At 31.5% G+C, this 17945-nt stretch overlaps 1 protein-coding gene across 2 annotated transcripts in view; it reads left to right on the top strand.

The window, feature by feature from the left end:
• Window positions 1-17945, top strand: part of LOC127729962 (choline transporter-like protein 2) — a 111059-nt gene that overhangs the window by 18550 nt on the left and 74564 nt on the right. The window contains exon 1 of one of the 2 annotated variants that reach the window (XM_052237961.1): window positions 17236-17524. The exons of the other annotated variant lie outside the window; for it this stretch is intronic. Coding sequence (XP_052093921.1) covers window positions 17407-17524 — 118 coding nt within the window. The 5' untranslated portion in view covers window positions 17236-17406. Of the gene's footprint in view, window positions 1-17235; window positions 17525-17945 lie in introns of those variants that run through there. 2 annotated transcript variants of the gene reach the window in all.

Here is a 17945-nt window from a genome sequence, read left to right on the forward strand (position 1 = left end):
TTGTAAATAAATTTAGATTATAGTACATTTACATGTGATTATAGCTTGAAACTGTACTAAAATGGGACAATTTTGTTTATAAATATGGATTTTCATACATGTTTATGAATATGGAATACCTATAGAAAGGACTAAAATTAAAGATTCTTAAACATGACACAAGTAGCTCCAGATGAAGGCAAGTTTTACATTTTATCTGAGGCTTACCGGTACAACAAGTAGCTTTTGGCCTTGTAAATTTATTCATTATGAACTCTTTCCAGTTTATTGTTATTACTTTATAAGACTAAAAATATATATATATATTTTCCTGCCTTCGGACAAAAAAATAGGGTAGGTAGGTAAAGAAAATGATTTTATTTTTAAAAATATTTTACATGAACTATATAAGTAAAATTGAGAATGGAAATGGGGAATGTGTCAAAGAGACAACAACCCGACCATAGAGCAGATAACAGCCGAAGGGCACCAATGGGTCTTCAATGAAGCGAGAAACTCCCGCACCCGGAGGCGTCCTTCAGCTGGCCCCTAAACAAATATGTATACTAGTTCAGTGATAATGGACGTCATACTAAACTCCAAATTATTCACAAGAAACTAAAATTAAAAATGATACAAGACTAACAAAGGCTAGAGGCTCCTGACTTGGGACAGGCGCAAAAATGCGGCGGGGTTAAACATGTTTTTTGAGATCTCAACCCTCCCCCTATACCTCTAGCCAATGTAGAAAAACAAACGTACAACAGTACGCACAGTAAAACTCAGTTCAAGAGAAGTCCGAGTCCGATGTCAGAATAGGAAACAAAAGAAAATAAACAAAAAATGACAATAATACATAAATAACAACAGACTACTAGCAGTTACTGACATGCCAGCTCCAGACCTCAATTAAACTGATTGAAAGATTATGTCTTCATCATATGAATATCAGGCACAATCCCTCCTGTTAGGGGTTTAGTATTATGCCATCATAAAATATATGAGAAGAACATAACCCGTGTCATGCCAACAACTGGTTTTAGAATAAATATGTTTATAAGGAATGTTCTGGACTTGAACGGTGCTTCTCCAAAAATGGAGAAATACTGGAGACAAAATCGCAATTTTCAATGTTATAATATATTAACTTGAAACTTAGTACACAAGTAGATTATAATGTGAAACATATTTGTCAATTAGAGTTTGGACAGAGAATTAATTCAGGGTCCTCTTAACATTGAAATATAGTAGTGGAGTGGTGTGTTACAAAGTGTCCTATGGTCCTTGATTTATTACACTTTGTAAATTTTTGGGTAGATACTTTTACATTTACATATTTGTTTTATGATGTCATATTTATTTTGAGTATTTAGGGTAGCAATAGGAGTGTATACAAAAATATTATAGCAGACTTTTTAACACTTTTTCCAAATCTAGTTAAAAGTTTTTAATTGAAATTTTAAGTGTATGTTAATTAGGTTGTATTGATTTCTCATATGTTATTAGGATTACACAGGGGAAAGCACAATTTTTTGATCAGAAAATAGATAAACTTTTAATATAAAATAGTCAAAATACAGGAAGATAGCTTATATTGAATAATTTATTAAAAAAATAGAAATGTTAAACAAGTTGCTTTCTTTAAAAAAAGAAAAGCAATACATGAACCTAAGCCCGCTGACTGGTCACCAAAAGATTGTTGCTGAATTTTTGTTTGCTTTTGAATTGAAATAATTGACTGTGAATAGAAGGAGATAATGATGAAGTTAAACTACCTTAATTAAAAATACGTAATAGTGTGTACATTCTTGCACAAGTCAGTTGAAAGCAATGTTGGATAGGTGTGAATAGAAAAGTGTATATACAGCTACTATTTGAATATACATTTTAAAGCTCGACTATTTTATTTATTACTTGGGATTGTACATCATTTTTATACGTCCGTTTACGGGACGTATTTTGGTATACCGTTGACCGTCTGTCCTTCCGTCTGTCTGTCTGTCCGTCCGTCCGTCGTCAACATGTCAGACATTAATTCAAAAACGCTTTAATCAATATGCATGAAACTTTAGTGAATTGTTTATATCTATTGACATGAGCTCCCATTTGTTTTTTTATAAATTTCAGATTTACCATTTCTGAGTTTTGGGGTTTTATTCATTTAAAAAGGGGGGATTTTCCAGTTTTGGGACAATAACTCAAAAACAATTTCACCAATTTGCATGAAACTTTTGTGAATTGTTCATATCTATTGACGTGAGCTCCCTTTCGGTTTTTATAAATTTTTGATTTACTGTTTCCGAGTTTTGGGGTTTTATTCATTAAAAAAAGGGGGATTTTCCAGTTTTCAGACAATAACTCAAAAACAATTTCACCAATTTGCAAGAAACTTTGGTGAATTGTTTATTTCTATCGACAAGAGCTCCCTTTTGATTTTTATAAATTTCAGACTATATGTTTCCGATTTATGGGGTTTTATTCATTACAAAAAGGGGGATACTCCAGTTTTCGGACAATAACTCAAAAATGCTTTCAATATTTTTTATGAAACTTTGGTAAATTGTATATATCTATTTTTGTAAGCTCCCTTTTGATTTTTATAAATTTTCGATTTTATGTTTCCGAGTTATAACATTTTATTTGTTTATATTCTGATAACAGATTTACAAAGTATTACGCAACAGCACAGTATATTGCACAACAGCAAGAAATCTTTCATATAACCAATTTCAAGTTCTTTGACTACATTTATTCAGAAACCTATAATATATCAAATATTTAATTACAATCCAAATTCAGACCTGTATCAAGCTTGAATATTGTGTCCATTTTTTGCCCCAACTGTTCAGGGTTGGACCTCTGCAGTTTATTTTATATTCCTATTGCAAATCCTAGTTTCTACAAACCGGATGTATAATGCAAATTGCACAAACCAATCTCAATATAAATCTAAGCACTCAGTTTGCTTTATAATCCGGATGCATTTATTTTATCTATCACATCTTTAAATTTTGTTTCCTGCATGGATGCTTTCATATTCTCAACTCGTTATTGAAGTTGTCTGTACTCATGGTAGATGTTGTACAGATAAATTTAAAGTCCATTTTCCATGTGAAGTATAACCCTGTGGCATGCAACTTATAAGAAGGTTTGGTATATTTTTCTTGAGAGTAACACACCAGCTTCATTTGGACCTCTTATATAGAGACTTATTTTGGTCTCATAAAACATCTCAAGTTTTAAGGATTTCCTGATTTTACTTAAATCAATCCAAATATTTTACAGGGAAACTTGGTTTTGAAGAATATCTTATTTTCAGAAGTTTTATGAATACCTGAACATACTCTCAAAAGAACCAATTTATATAAAAAGACATGTATTGTACTTATATGTAATATAAGTACTGTTTATACAAACAGCCTTTCCAGCTTACACTTAATAATTAATGTGATAATAAAGATGCTGACTTTCTGGATACATTTAGTTAACATACACAGACCACTTGTTATATCTTGAGGTTAATTTCCCTGGCATTTGACACTTTGAAGTTACAACTGGAATCTCACTAGGAGGCACACTAATCCTTTCTTAATCAGATACATGTCATAAATAATCTCTGTTGGTGAGGAAATGCAGATTATGATACCAGATCTTATAAAAAATTAATTACACAACAATTAGTATATTATCTAAAGGTCAGTGAGGTCAGACTCCTCCCACTGAATGATTGATGTACCCTATCTGTGTGTAAAGCCATATGCATGGTCTTTGTATAATCACTTTCTTGGTTCATAGCAGTCTTGACTAGTTGATATAGTTTTACAGTGCTATTATTTAATTTATTATTTTTTCAACTTTATAACTGGACTTCATTTTTCACAATGTGGCTGCATTAATTACTGAACCGCTACCATACTGATTTGAAAAACTTTGTACATGAACTTTGTTTTGTTTTGTTTTCACCTTTGGATCTTATTAACTATACACATAGCTGAGTTTTCATGTTTAAAAACTTGCGTAGTACATGCATGTATGTACACATTTTTATTTTGGATATATCTGAATTTGGATGACTTACATAAAGCAGCATTGCATTGTGTGTATTATACTTGTGGAGTTTATAACTTTGATAACTATGTCGGAGATTATTGTGTGAAAGAGCAGAATCTAACATCATCAGATCCATATGTATTTGTGACCATACGGAGATTTCCATCATTCCATCGAGTTCTTATGATACCTTCTATACAACTATTCTAGGCAAGTATTTTGTATTGAATTTTTATTTCTTATATACAGATGTATTGTGCTGGGGATTTTCTTCGAAAATTCTAAACTTACGGCAAACTAGAGACTAGATTTAACAAAATAGAATAAGGAGCATAATATCGGGAGGATTGGGGGGGGGGACTAATAATGTGGATTAATATATATCTTAACATGCATATTCAGAAAACAGCTTCATGAAATACTTAAGTATGGATTTTTTTTTTCATCATCTATGTTGGAATAAAAGTGTTAAATTTTATTTATTTTTTATCTGTCTCTCTTATAAGATTTTTTGTTTTGTTGTCCTAATAACATACCCCACCTCTGCAGAATATTAAGTAGTTTCATGATTTAAAGATAGCTAAGATAAAGAATTAAAGGGCCCTAGCTGCCATAATGAGCGAAGTAATTTTAATATTTTTTTTCTTTTTTCTTTCAATTTAGAATTCTGACAATCACATAGGATAGTATATTTTGTATATGCTGAATACTCCTAGTCTTTGCATCAAGTGGATATTTTAAATACATTTTACAGACGTTTTCCTCATATCACAAACTTTCTTAGTATATAAAACTTCAATAGGTCATAAAGGTACTTACCAAATTTAAACAGATCTAATTAAGATTTCTTTTCTTACGATTTGAGACCCAAATAATGCAATGTTTTATATAAACTTTTAATTTTTTTTTTCTCCCCCTTTACTAATGAGTTCTGGTTTATAGTATAAATTTTAAACTTCAAATCTTTCTAATTTCACCGAACTACATCCTTATATCAGATTTCAAATGATTCTAAATGGATAAACAGTAACTGTTTGTTTTACATATAAATTTATATGTATTTATAGTTTAACATAAATACAGCATTTGATATTGCCTATTATTGACACCTTCTTCTTTTCTTTATTTGCATATCTAAACACTGAGGAATGGAGACAGATTGCACCTCCTTTATGCACATTAGGTTCATCAGATTTACAATCAAAGACATTAGACACTATCAAGTTCTTCTTTTTACCTAAGATGTGGCTACAGCTGGAATTATATGTCAATGGGACCTTATTATTAAACCTTACTTTTGTTCAACTGGAGCTCAGTCATACCTATATATTCTTATGAACATTTACAGTATGCTTATCATAGTATCACCAGTTGGATAATCTTTACAATTTTTCATCTTTCATCTGTGGTTTAAAGCACAATCAGCAACTAGTCTCACATTTATCAAGTTCAGAATTTCTCATGTGTGAACAGGATTACAACAGACATGACTACCATATTTTGATACTAGAGCCTCTGTATTTCGACATGGACCAAGAGTATGTTCAGATTTGTTATCTGTGTGGACATTATTTCTCCACTATTCAAACAGAGCATATAGGATACACAGTTTTAGCATATTGACTACAAGGCAGCACTACAGCCTCAACAGTGCCGAACGAGTCCAGAAGTATTTGATTTAAAACCAAATTGTAACTTACTTGGGACATTGCTATTTCAAGCATACTTGAATCTGTAGAATCTGACAACTTACACTTTTTAAATAGACTACTTTGCATTTAAAATATGGCAAACCCAAGAACCAAGGAACTGTACAGTTTGCCTATTACTTTAAAGATATTATAGAGATCTTATTATGTTTTAGACAGTTATTTTTACCACTTTTTACAATAACAGAGACAGTATATATATGTACATAGATATTATTGCTCTATACACAGTGGAGTTTTATTGTTGAAACCTAATATGTTATAGAGATTTATATTTGGGAATACAGTGATGTTTACTGTAGAGTATACATGCATTTCAAAATTTTTATATTTACACACCCAATGTTCACATTGGAGACAGCGATATGTACAAACAGTAAATACCAACTCAGAATCTAACAGTTCTTTATAGCTGTACTTTGAACTTTAGACAAACACATCGAAAGAATTATTAAATATATAACTGCATACATCATGTATTCAATGATGAGAGCTTATCAACTGAAAGAATTATTTATTAACTGCATACTGAACAGTGGTATTTTCTTCAAAATCTTTTTAGGAAAATTTATCATATTTGAATACTAAATATAGTTTTATAGCATTAACATGCCTGTATTTCAGTACCAGTTATGATAGACATTGGCTAATCTACTAGCACCTTGATCTTTAGAAAAGGTAAATAAAAATGTCTCTAGAAATTTAGTAAGCCTTCCACTGGTGACCTGGAATGTTTTGATCACTGACACTAGAGGCACAAACAAGGAGTTTTGCAGACCACTCTAACAACTATACAAGAATTAGACAACCTCACACAAAAAGTACAGAAACAATATTTCACTTTACGAGACTCAATAAATATACAACATTAGACTGGAGAAAAAATTAAAAATATGAGACTACAGAAAAATATTACTATACGAGACAACAGAATACAAACTTGGTTTGTTTGTATAAATAGATATAAAAAAAATAGCAGGATTAACATGTTGTACGCCAGATGCGAATTAAGTCTACAAAGAATCATCAGTGACGCTCGAATAAAAATAGTTAAAAAAACCAAATAAAGTACGAAGTTATGTAATTATCTATTCCTTGGGTAGAAAATCCTTGGCATTTCGAAAATGTCAAAGTTTATAAAAGGACAGTGACTCAAAAAAGAAAACAAAAGAGAACAGCTAGAGGTCAGAATACTGTAAGCAATGATGACCTTGCTTGGAAGTCACATGGCAAGCTCTTATTGCTGTGTCCTGAATTTAGATAAGAAAAGCAAAAATTCGCATTCGCTAGTGAAATATTTATGCATGAACATGGTATTTTTGCGCAAGAAATAGTAAATAGAAAGCATACGCACTGATACTCTGGATAAGAATACGCATTTGCGTCATCACATATATTAATCTAATAATTGAATTCGGATGTCAAACTACATACCTCAAGTGTTTTGACTCTGGATTCATTGACATTTTATCCAGAATTTTTGTGAACGCAAACCGATAGTGTGCATGTGAACAGGGTGATGTATAATGTGAATGAATGAAGACGTGTAGGATAGCTGACCAACACATCAAATACAATTTTCAAAACCGTACATGATAGTACAAATATTTAGATGCTATAAGGTTGAACTAATAAAAGAAAAAAAAAGAAAAGAATATAATTAACATTATGATAGTAATTAAATTTTGTTATGATTATTATAAAATATTAATTACGTTTATTGTGAGATGCAAGGATTTAAAATCCTTGTGAGTTGAAACCACGCAAGTATTTTTTCATTCACGACCGTTTAAAATTTAGGTATTTAGCTTATTTGGGTACGCATACTGCTCATTGGTGCCCATAGGTTACATATAATTTTCATAAATGTAATGACTGATCAAACCTGTGAGACATAATGCACGTATACATTACAATTTTAATTATATCCTATGATTATTAGGAATAAATTCAGTCAACAATGAATATTCTCTTAGTCTGGTAGTATCTATTAATGAAATTAGATATTTTTTTTACAGAAAAATCCTTTTGTTTGATTATCTTTCTGCTTTCCGACCACTATGTTTCCGACCTTAGATAAATATTTTTAACAGAAATATTGTTTTCTTAAATTTCTTCATTCATTCCGACATTTTCTTATGCTATGATTGAAGTACTTAATATCAGATGATAAACGTTCAGAAATAATTAGTTTATTCTGGGTCATTGTAAATCAATAAACTTTTCCCAGGTTTATTAAATACAACACACAAAACGCGTAAAGGGACCGTCTCAAAGCATAAATTATGTAATTGTGTTATCATTATACTTAATATTTAATAAACATTCACATTATTAAAAACATATATGTTTTGTCAAAAGGCAAATAGGTTCTAAAATAAAAATGATTTTTAGAATGCAACCTAGTCTTTATTGTTTTACTTTCAAATCTACAAATGAACTGTTTGTCCGATTGTTGAAATATACAATGTAATGTTGTAGCCTATCCATAGAGGGACTGTATCAAAGACATAAATAATTACCTATATAATGAGGGAAAATTTTCCAGACATTCCACGAATCGTGATTCTGAGGATATCAAGTGGCCTATAGACACTTCCAAAACTCGCCAATATATATAAGCATGAACCCCTCAGGGAGTTCACGCAAAAAGTTGTCTCTGCATTATTTTATTCATTTTTTTCCTGCATAACTAAATAGATTTACATTACCGTATATCATATCTATTGTAAGAATCAAATTAACTGAGTTATTTCCCCTTAATCAAATTCAATGATTTTTGAATGCATTTTTATGCCCCACCTTCAATAGTAGTAGGGGAATTATGTTTTCTGGTCTGTGCATCCGTTCCTTCGTAAGTCCGTTCGTCTGTCCGTTCGTCTATCCCGCTTCAGGTTAAAGTTTTTGGTCAAGGTAGTTTTTGCTGAAGTTGAAGTGCAATCAACTTGAAACTTAGTACACATGTTCCCTATGGTATGATCTTTCTAAATGTAATGCCAAATTAGAGTTTTTAACTTTTAGTTTTTAACTTATAGAGTTTTTGATAGTACGAGTGGGGCATCCGTGTACTATGGACACATTCTTGTTAAACTGTGATTTCCTTAGAAAAAAATTAAATTCTTTCCAGTAAAAAACTTTAATGCAAAAAATTTGCTGATTTCAGTCAATAATCAGTGTAGGCTTAATCTGACTGAAATAAGCAAATTTTGACATAAAAATGCAAATCACCTACACTGATCATTTACAATTTCATAATTGATACCCCCATATTTCTTGAAAATTTTGCATATGTTGTACAACATCATAAGTGGGGTATGATACACTTAAGAGTTGGTGTGGAGTAAGAAAAGCATGGAAGCAAACACCTAGTTTTGACTATAAGGCCAAAAATAAAATTTAAATTGTTTGATGTTGCCTACCTACCCACCTAAAAAACAGCCTACCTGAAAAATTTTATGGCACAAATCATTTCCAATTCTTTTTTATGATTTTTTCCTGCTCTAACATCGTTAAACATGTAACTTATGTTGTTTGCCAAAAACATATAATCCCTACCTAACCACCCAATCCTACAAGGCATGGGTAGGCAACATCAAACAAAGAATTTATTAAGGGTGGCCTATCTTATCGAGACCATGAATATGAAGTAAAAAGTTGTTTGAATTGTTCTGTAACTTCAAGTATTTTTAACACATTATTTGCTCATTTTTCTGCAGAAATGTCAGCCATATTTGAAAATATGTCAGGTGACAGATTATGGTCAGTCATCATATAACTTTTGAAACTTTAAATACTGCTTATATATTTATGACAGATTGGTTTTATCTTTATCTTATTTTTTTGTGGTGGGGGATGTTGGGGGTGATAATATTTTTACATCTTTTATACTAAGTTTATGTTTGTTTCGTAACATTAGTCTAAGATTAATAAAAAATATAGATTTTAAGCTCATCTGGAAGAAGTCCAGTAGGAGATTTTGTTATCAATTGGATGTCCTTCGTCTTGTCATTAAACTTTCTATAAAAAAAAATTGAGGCAGGGAGGCTAAAGATGCTGTATTTCATGTTTGTATTTTAGTATTGTCAGTCAATCATCTGTCACATTTGCACTTATTAGTCCTTGTAAACTCAAGGCTTACTAGATATTATTAGTCACCTTCAGTAACAACTTATGTGATATTTTAATTTCCTTTTCATTCATTTCTCAGAAGAAGGATGGATAAAATCCAGTTAGTTCAGAATAGCAACAGCTGGTTCTTTATGGATATGAAGTAGAAAAATAATGAGATACAGATTCAAATAATTGTATTTTTTGCAGTCATGTACTGAAGGTTACTGTCCTGATGTGCATTATACACCATCCGCATACATATATGTTAGTGTGAAACTCCTTTCGTGGAGCGTATCCAGAAATTGTTTTGTGGGGTGCTCAAATGTTTATAAAAAAGGGTTCTAATTAGGACGTTCAGATCCAATATATTTATTTCAGAACAGATTTTCCTGAGGTTTCTAAGGATCTGGAAATAGATCCCAGTTTATCCGTACGAGTGGTTACTATACTCACCGCAAGGTCAACTCAGCTTGACTCTGTGGGTTGGGGCCAGAAGTTTGATTAATATGCAGCTAGGTCTGTGTGATAAAAAAGTGAAAGAAATATGACCAAAATAAAATAACAAGTTAAAATTACCTTAATTTGACTCAACATATAAATTTTCAATTACTGAGGATAATAATTATTCATGGGATACCAAAAGATTTGGTTCACTAACTCCTAATTTAGGCCCTTAAAATCTGATCTATTTTCACTACAAAATGTGGTGAAAATTTGATGAAAACACATGTTAAAATTTCCAATTGTTCCAGTTAAAACACACTTTCACCAATTGTGTCATTAGTGACATATTTGTGACATTATAATGTAGGTGAGTTATGTAAAAAATCTGATTTTTTTTTTGCAGAATTTTGCACAATTTATGACAAATTAAGAGTGGCGCCAACATTCACCCACAAATATTTGTTGAAATGTTCTCTATAAACCATAATCTTTACTTTTCAACAAAAATTTCAATGGACGAGGGGAAACGCCACATATAAAATCATGAAAAAAGGTCGAAAAACTAGACACATTTCCACAAAAATAGACGAAATTGAAATCTTTTCCTATTTGAGGCTAATATATTTTTGTAAATATAAAGCAGATATACAATTTTCCTTATACATTCAAATATCATACATTTAGCAATATATACGTTTTCTCAATTGAATTGTTTCATATTTTTCATGCCAGGGCCTTTTATAGCCGACTATACAATATGGATTTTTCTCATTGTTGAAGGCCGTACGTATGCCTAATATTGCTTACATCCACTTTATTTGAACTTTGGAGGATAGTTGTCTCATTGGCAATCATACCACATCTCCTTATTTTTATACTTTAGATTTACTTTAATAATTGAAGTTAAAAAAACACCTTTACAGGGCCGTTAATTGGGGTTCCCCAGGATCTACTCCTTCTGTGGGTATAAGTCAACCACAAATTTAAAGGTTTAACATTGTATAAATTTTCTTTAGGCATGTATTCAGACATTGGCCAAAAATATGAAATCAAATATCCACGAAAATACCATTTTGAAATTCCGGTAATCCACGAAAAATTGGTATCCACAAAAGTAAATGAATCCACAGTATTTGATTATTTGCAACAAAATAGATTACTTAATTAGGATCCTCATTTTGCTGTATCAAAGGTGCTGTGGATTAATTGTTATTCGTGGGATACTAATTTTCGTTGATTTCGTGGGTGAAGGTGAACCATAATTTTAAATGCTCCATGAAGTGCAAAATTTCTACATGTATACTTTGGCAAAATCACGAAATCAAATATCCAAGAAAATTAAATTTTTCCTCAATGAATGAAAATTGGAATCCACGATTATAAGTGAATCCACAGTAAATAATCTGAGCAAATCGTAACACGACTAATGACTTTGTGAAAGTTTTTGGCCCTGTTTATTTAAAAATTACCAATGAGTTATATCGATTCTATTGCACAGAAACATTTGTTATCTACAAGGAAGTGTTGAAGAAACATTTATTATCTGTTACCTGCCAATAATTTGAATGTTTTGTATGCAATGTTATTACATGTACATTTATATGTATCAGCAGGTGCAGTTGTAATTTTTTCACCTGTTGTTTGATGTTCATACATGTACCTGTATGATTTTACAATCACCATATCAGCTAAGAATGTCCAACATTTACTTAAGGTTGTTATATACATAATTATGATGATATTAAATTAATCTATTATGGACTGACAGCTGTTGTTTAAGTACTTAAAATATCAAATAGCAAATCTATTGAAGCTCGAAATATGTGGAAATCAAAGAAAAAGGTTGAAATAAGATTTACAATATTCCTCCTAGAAAAAAGATAGCATAAGATGTATGTCCATGAATTTAGATAGGTACAGAATCCATTAAATGGATTTTTCAGTAGAGTGACATCAGGCATACAATTTAGTTTTAAATGATTTAACACATAATCTGTCTTTCTGAGTAATGAAATAAATATACAAAAATATTTATGTATTTGGCTGGCCAAACTATCTTGTCTCGAGTGTACCTGACAAGTGAGGTGTGCGCTTTATATAAGCTCACCTGTCATCAGGCCATTACTTGGCCTCCGTTGTCCTTCTCTCCTTTATTTTTAACTTAAAATTGAAATTTCTCCTCTTAAATTGATAGGCCACATGTTACCAAACTTTACCTGGATGATCGTTAGGGTACCTCAATTAAAGAAAATTTAACCGAGGATTGGAGCCATGTTCAAACAAGGCCACTGTTACTCAAAATAAAACATAGTGGTAAAATGCAATTTTTGGCTTATATTTCAAAAACTAAAGCAGATAGAGCAAATCTGTTGGAGTAGAAATGATCAGCAGGTGAAGGTCAATCACCTGCAGAATTTTCAGAAAAATACAACAATTTATGTAGGAGTTATTGCCCCTGAAATATCTAGTTTTAGTAAATTTCAAAGTTTTTGGCTTATATCTCAAAAAATAAAGCAATTAGAGTAAATCTGACATGGGTTTAGATTTGACATGGGTAAAATTATCAGCAGGTCAAAGTCTATCACCTGCAGAATTTTCAGAAAAATTGAACAATTCATTTAAGAGTTATTGCCCCTGAAATGTTGATTTTTAGTAAATTTCTAAGTTTTTGGCTTATATATCAAAAATTAGAGTAGTTAGAGCAAATTTAACGTGTATGAAATTGATCAGCAGGTCAAGGTCTTTCACTCCCTGAATGAATTTTTAGAAAAATCTGACAAAACATTTTGGAGTTGTTGCCCCTGAAATGTCATATTTTTGCAATTTCAATTTTTGGTTATTAACTTGAAAACTATAACAGATACTGAAAAGTTTTTAACAGTGAAATTGTTTAGAACTTTCAGATCTACAAATAAGCCCTCGGCAGAAATCTTCCAATGACCCCTTACAGAATTGCCTATAAATGATGATTTTTACCCTTTTTGCATGTTTTTAGTTGATATATAAACAGAATCTTTCCATAGTAAAATTGTTCAACAAAATATAATCTACAAGTAAGCCAACAGGGACGAATCGTCAATTGACCCGTTATAGGAGTTATTGCTCTTGAAAGACATATTTTGCTCAAATGTTGTGTTTTTTGCAGAAACTATATTATAGAGAGAAATTGTAATAAGCAAAGGTGTTCAGTATAATAAGATCTACAAAAAATAAGTCAATTTGGCTGAAATTGTCAATTGACTGCTTATGGGAGTTATTGCCCTTGAAAGTTGGTGCAACTTATTATTATATAATTGATTGCAATCAAGGAAAAAAATAAATATCGAAATGGCATATTTTTTTACCAGGTGATCAATTCAGGCTCTTGGTAGCTTCTTCTTGGTATCATTTGTTAATCTTATTAATGGTTTTATGCTTACAAGTCTAATCTAGAAGTAAGCCTATCCTTTGAACCATATTTGGGTTATCATTTTGAATGATATATGATCAAATGTTATTTTTGACTGAATGGAAAGGACTGTGTCTTGATCTTAACAGAATATTTACATGGTTCTGTTACCATTACAGCCTATATCTAACTAATTTTCCCTTGCTGCAACCCAGTTAGGGTTCATAGAAAATGCCATGTTTATGTGTCAATGTTCTGTCTTGTAAGAGCTCTCACTCATACAATGCTTGCCAGATTTTTATTAAATTTATATCAAAAGATGATGTAAATATATATATAGATCCATTTTGTTACATCTTGTGATTTGTTTATTTGGCAATCGCCATGGCAGTCAGCAGGGTTTAAGAACATCCGTTGTTCGACCTGCTAGTCAAATGCTTGGTAAAATATACTTTTTCACTTTTTTGGTCTTTTGGAAAATGTTGTTTGTGTTGTATTTAAACCCTCTACCAAGAAATTTGTTTTACATGCACATGTATGAAAATTGCAGTTTTTATCCAATGCAACCATTGGTTTGAACTTTGTTTTCAATTTAGACTTGTATATATTAATATTATATATTATATTATGTCTTGGAAAATTTGGAAAAGCAGTTCCGATCAATTATTTTTACAGGAATTATGTCCTTTTGAAATTTAATTTAAATTGAAAATAGCATTTTCTTGTTGGATTTTTATGAAATTTATAGCAAAGGTATATACATCATCAATGTCTTGGACAGGTTTTATAATCAACGCCTATTAACTATTTTTACAGGGGTAATGCCCCTTGAAAAAAAAATAACATACAAAAATTGCTTTTTAATAGTGCTCTGTCACGAAATAGAAGTTCCTCATAATATAAGTTTCAAGTGGAAAAAATATTTTATTTCCACTGGAACAAATATTACAGTATTTTTTCCTTACGTAATGAAGCTTATAGAATATTTGTTCCAACAGGAACAGATATTATGGCATAGTTTATAACAAAGTGTCCAGTGGAACTTTCGTTAGGCGGAACGAATATACATTGACAGCTCTCTCTCCTATATTTCTGGTAGGATATTTGTTTTTACAAAAGAATCTCAAAGAACACCATTGAGTTATTGCCCTTGGACAGATAAAAGGGATGAACTTTCAATACATGTAAAAAATCTGATAAAATATGATACTCAATTTTTATATGGTACAAAAATGCAATAGGCTAGAAAAAAGAATTGAAGTTCAGAATCAGTTTAAAGGAATAAACTTAATATGAAAAGCCTGCATACGTACGTGTATATATCTCCCAGTTGATACAATATTCCAGGGCTTGTATTTCCTATCATGATTTCCTTGATTGAGGGTTACCGGTACTGCTCACAAGGAAGCTATGAAACAAAGAGTTCCAAGTGGTGAAGTTGAAATCACCCCTTCGTAAATTTTACGGACGCCATCACGAGTTAGTTGACTGTTATGGAATATCCGTTTCACAGATGATTGTGGATATGTTCCAAATCTCGTAACTACAATCCAGTACCCTTTTCCCCGAATGTGACCATTCGATTTAGACTTATTACCGGGTTTGTACTAACATGAGCAGCACGGTCGATGGGTGCCACATGTGGAGCAGGATCTGCTTACCCTTCCAGAGCACCTGAGATCACCCCCAGTTTTTGGTGGGGTTCGTGTTGCTTGGTCTTTAGTTTTCTATGTTGTGTTTTGTGTACTATTGTTTGTCTGTTGGTCTTTTTCTTTTTTAGCCATGGCGTTGTCAGTTTATTTTAGACTTTTGAGTTTGAATGTCCCTTTGGTATCTTTCGCCTCTCTTGTAAATGTATTTGTATAAACACAAAAAAATGTTTCCATACATTAAAATGAGTTTAAAACTAAGTTCGGCCTTGGAATCAAGTTGAAGTTGAAGTCCAATCAACTTGAAACTTAGTACACATGTTCCCTATGATATGATCTTTCTAATTTTAATGCCAAATTAGAGTTTTGACCCCAATTTCACAGTCCACTGAACATAGAAAATGATAGTACGAGTGGGACATCCGTGTACTATGGACACATTCTTGTTTGTGTCTGTTTCACTGAACGGTTTGGTAATTTATTTTTGTTTAATATTTGTTTGGTGTTGAGCATCTGATTTTTATTCTTTTTTGCTGTTTTTCCATTTTGCTCCATTGTTAATCTTTTACAAAAATTTTAAAAACTTTTGGAACAAAACTTTGCAGGAATTAGAAATCATTTTTGTCGAGCCTGCGACTTTTGTCGCAAAAAGCTCGACATAGGGATAGCGATCCGGCATAGGTCTAGTATATTTGGTGTATGGAAGGACTGTAAGGTGTACATGTCCAACTGGCAGGTGTCATCTGACCTTGACCTCATTTTCATAGTTCAGTGGTTATAGTTAAGTTTTTGTGTTTTGGTCTGTTTTTCTTATACTGTATGCAATAGGTCTACTATATTTGGTGTATGGAATGATTGTAAGGTGTACATGTCTAGCTGGCAGGTGTCATCTGACCTTGACCTCATTTTCATGGTTCAGTGGTCAAAGTTAAGTTTTTGAGTTTTGGTCTTTTTTTCTAATACTGCATGCAATAGGTCAGCTATATTTGGTGTATGGAATGATTGTAAGGTGTACATGTCTAGCTGGCAGGTGTCATCTTACCTTGACCTCATTTTCATGGTTCAGTGGTCAAAGTTAAGTTTTTGAGTTTTGGTCTTTTTTTCTAATACTATATGCAATAGTTCAACTATATTTGGTGTATGGAAATATTTTATGATCTATATGTCAGTCACGCAGGTTTTATTTGACATGACCTCATTTTCAAGGTTCATTGCTCAGTGTTAAGTTTTTGTGTTTTCGTCTGTTTTTCTTAAACTATAAGCAATAGGTCAACTATATTTGTTGTATGGAAGAATTGTTAGCTGTACATGCCTGCCTAGCATGGTTCATCTGACCTTGACCTCATTTTCATGGTTCATTGGTCAATGTTTAGTTTACTTGGTTAATGTTAAGTTTATGTGACAGTTGTAATAAAGCTTTATATTTAGGACTATCAACATAATATCAATGATTAGTAAAGAAGGCGAGACATTTCAGCGTGTGCACTCTTGTTATAGATTATAACTAAGATTAAAAAAAATAGTGTTCCTTTTTTTTTTTTGTAATGTCCAACTGTTACAGCATAAACTATGAAGTGCCTGAATTTTCCTACTTAGACATATGGCAAAATATCAAACATAAAGTCATTAAAGGGCTGTTTTCTTAAAACTGGGATGGAAAAGTGATTAATGTAAAATACATCAATGTTACTAATTTCCATGAATAGGAAATGTAACATATTTATAAGATCAGAAAATGTAACATATTTATCGTGTTTATATAAAGTACAGGAAACACAGAAGGCTATTGATATATATATATTGAAGGATTTCAGTGTATTTGTGTCTTTTTCAACAACATGTACTTAAAAAAAACATTTAGTTGACAGGAAAGAGTAACTTTAGAAGTGTTGTTTTTTTAATTGTCGTTTTTTATCTGCTTTCCGAAAGGAAGTGTTGTTGGTCAACTTTATACATATATGGTCGACTTTTACTTGAAATAAGAGGTTATGTATTTTCTATCAAAAATAATGATGCTGGGTACTTATGTGAAAATTTATACTGTGATTAGGCAATGATTTAAAGTTTTATTTGAGCCATGGATAACAAGGAAAGCAATGCAGATGAAATAGAATTTAACAATATAGATGGGAGAGATTCAAATAATGTAGATGAGATAGATTCAAAAAATTTGAACGAGGCAGATCCAACACATGGTGAGAGTTTTTATATCAGACTGGTAGAACTTTGACTGTACATAAAATTACTGAGCAGTATTCATAAGTTGCTGTTTGTGAGAAGGGAAAACATTATAATAGAAAATGCCAAAATCTATGGAAAATAAACGTTGAAACTTGGTAGCTCGGTTTCCTGATTCTTAAGCACTTCCTTCCTATACTTCTCCCCCTTTTTGTCGAGCCTGCAATATTTTATGGGTTGGAAGCAAGACAACAATCCTACATTCCAGCCTTGTCGCCATTGTCAACATTTTAATTAATAGTTCGTTTGCTGGTAAAAAAATTTAAAATTCAATAATTATGTCATACCTTCATGGAATTGTATGAAACCTAGCCACATGCTTTTTTACAATCAAAAAAGTATCGATATCCAGAGCAAAATATTTCTTTTTTTTTTCTT

This window comes from Mytilus californianus, unplaced genomic scaffold, assembly GCF_021869535.1.
Source record: "Mytilus californianus isolate M0D057914Y unplaced genomic scaffold, xbMytCali1.0.p SCAF_2, whole genome shotgun sequence".
Lineage (NCBI taxonomy): Eukaryota > Metazoa > Mollusca > Bivalvia > Mytilida > Mytilidae > Mytilus > Mytilus californianus.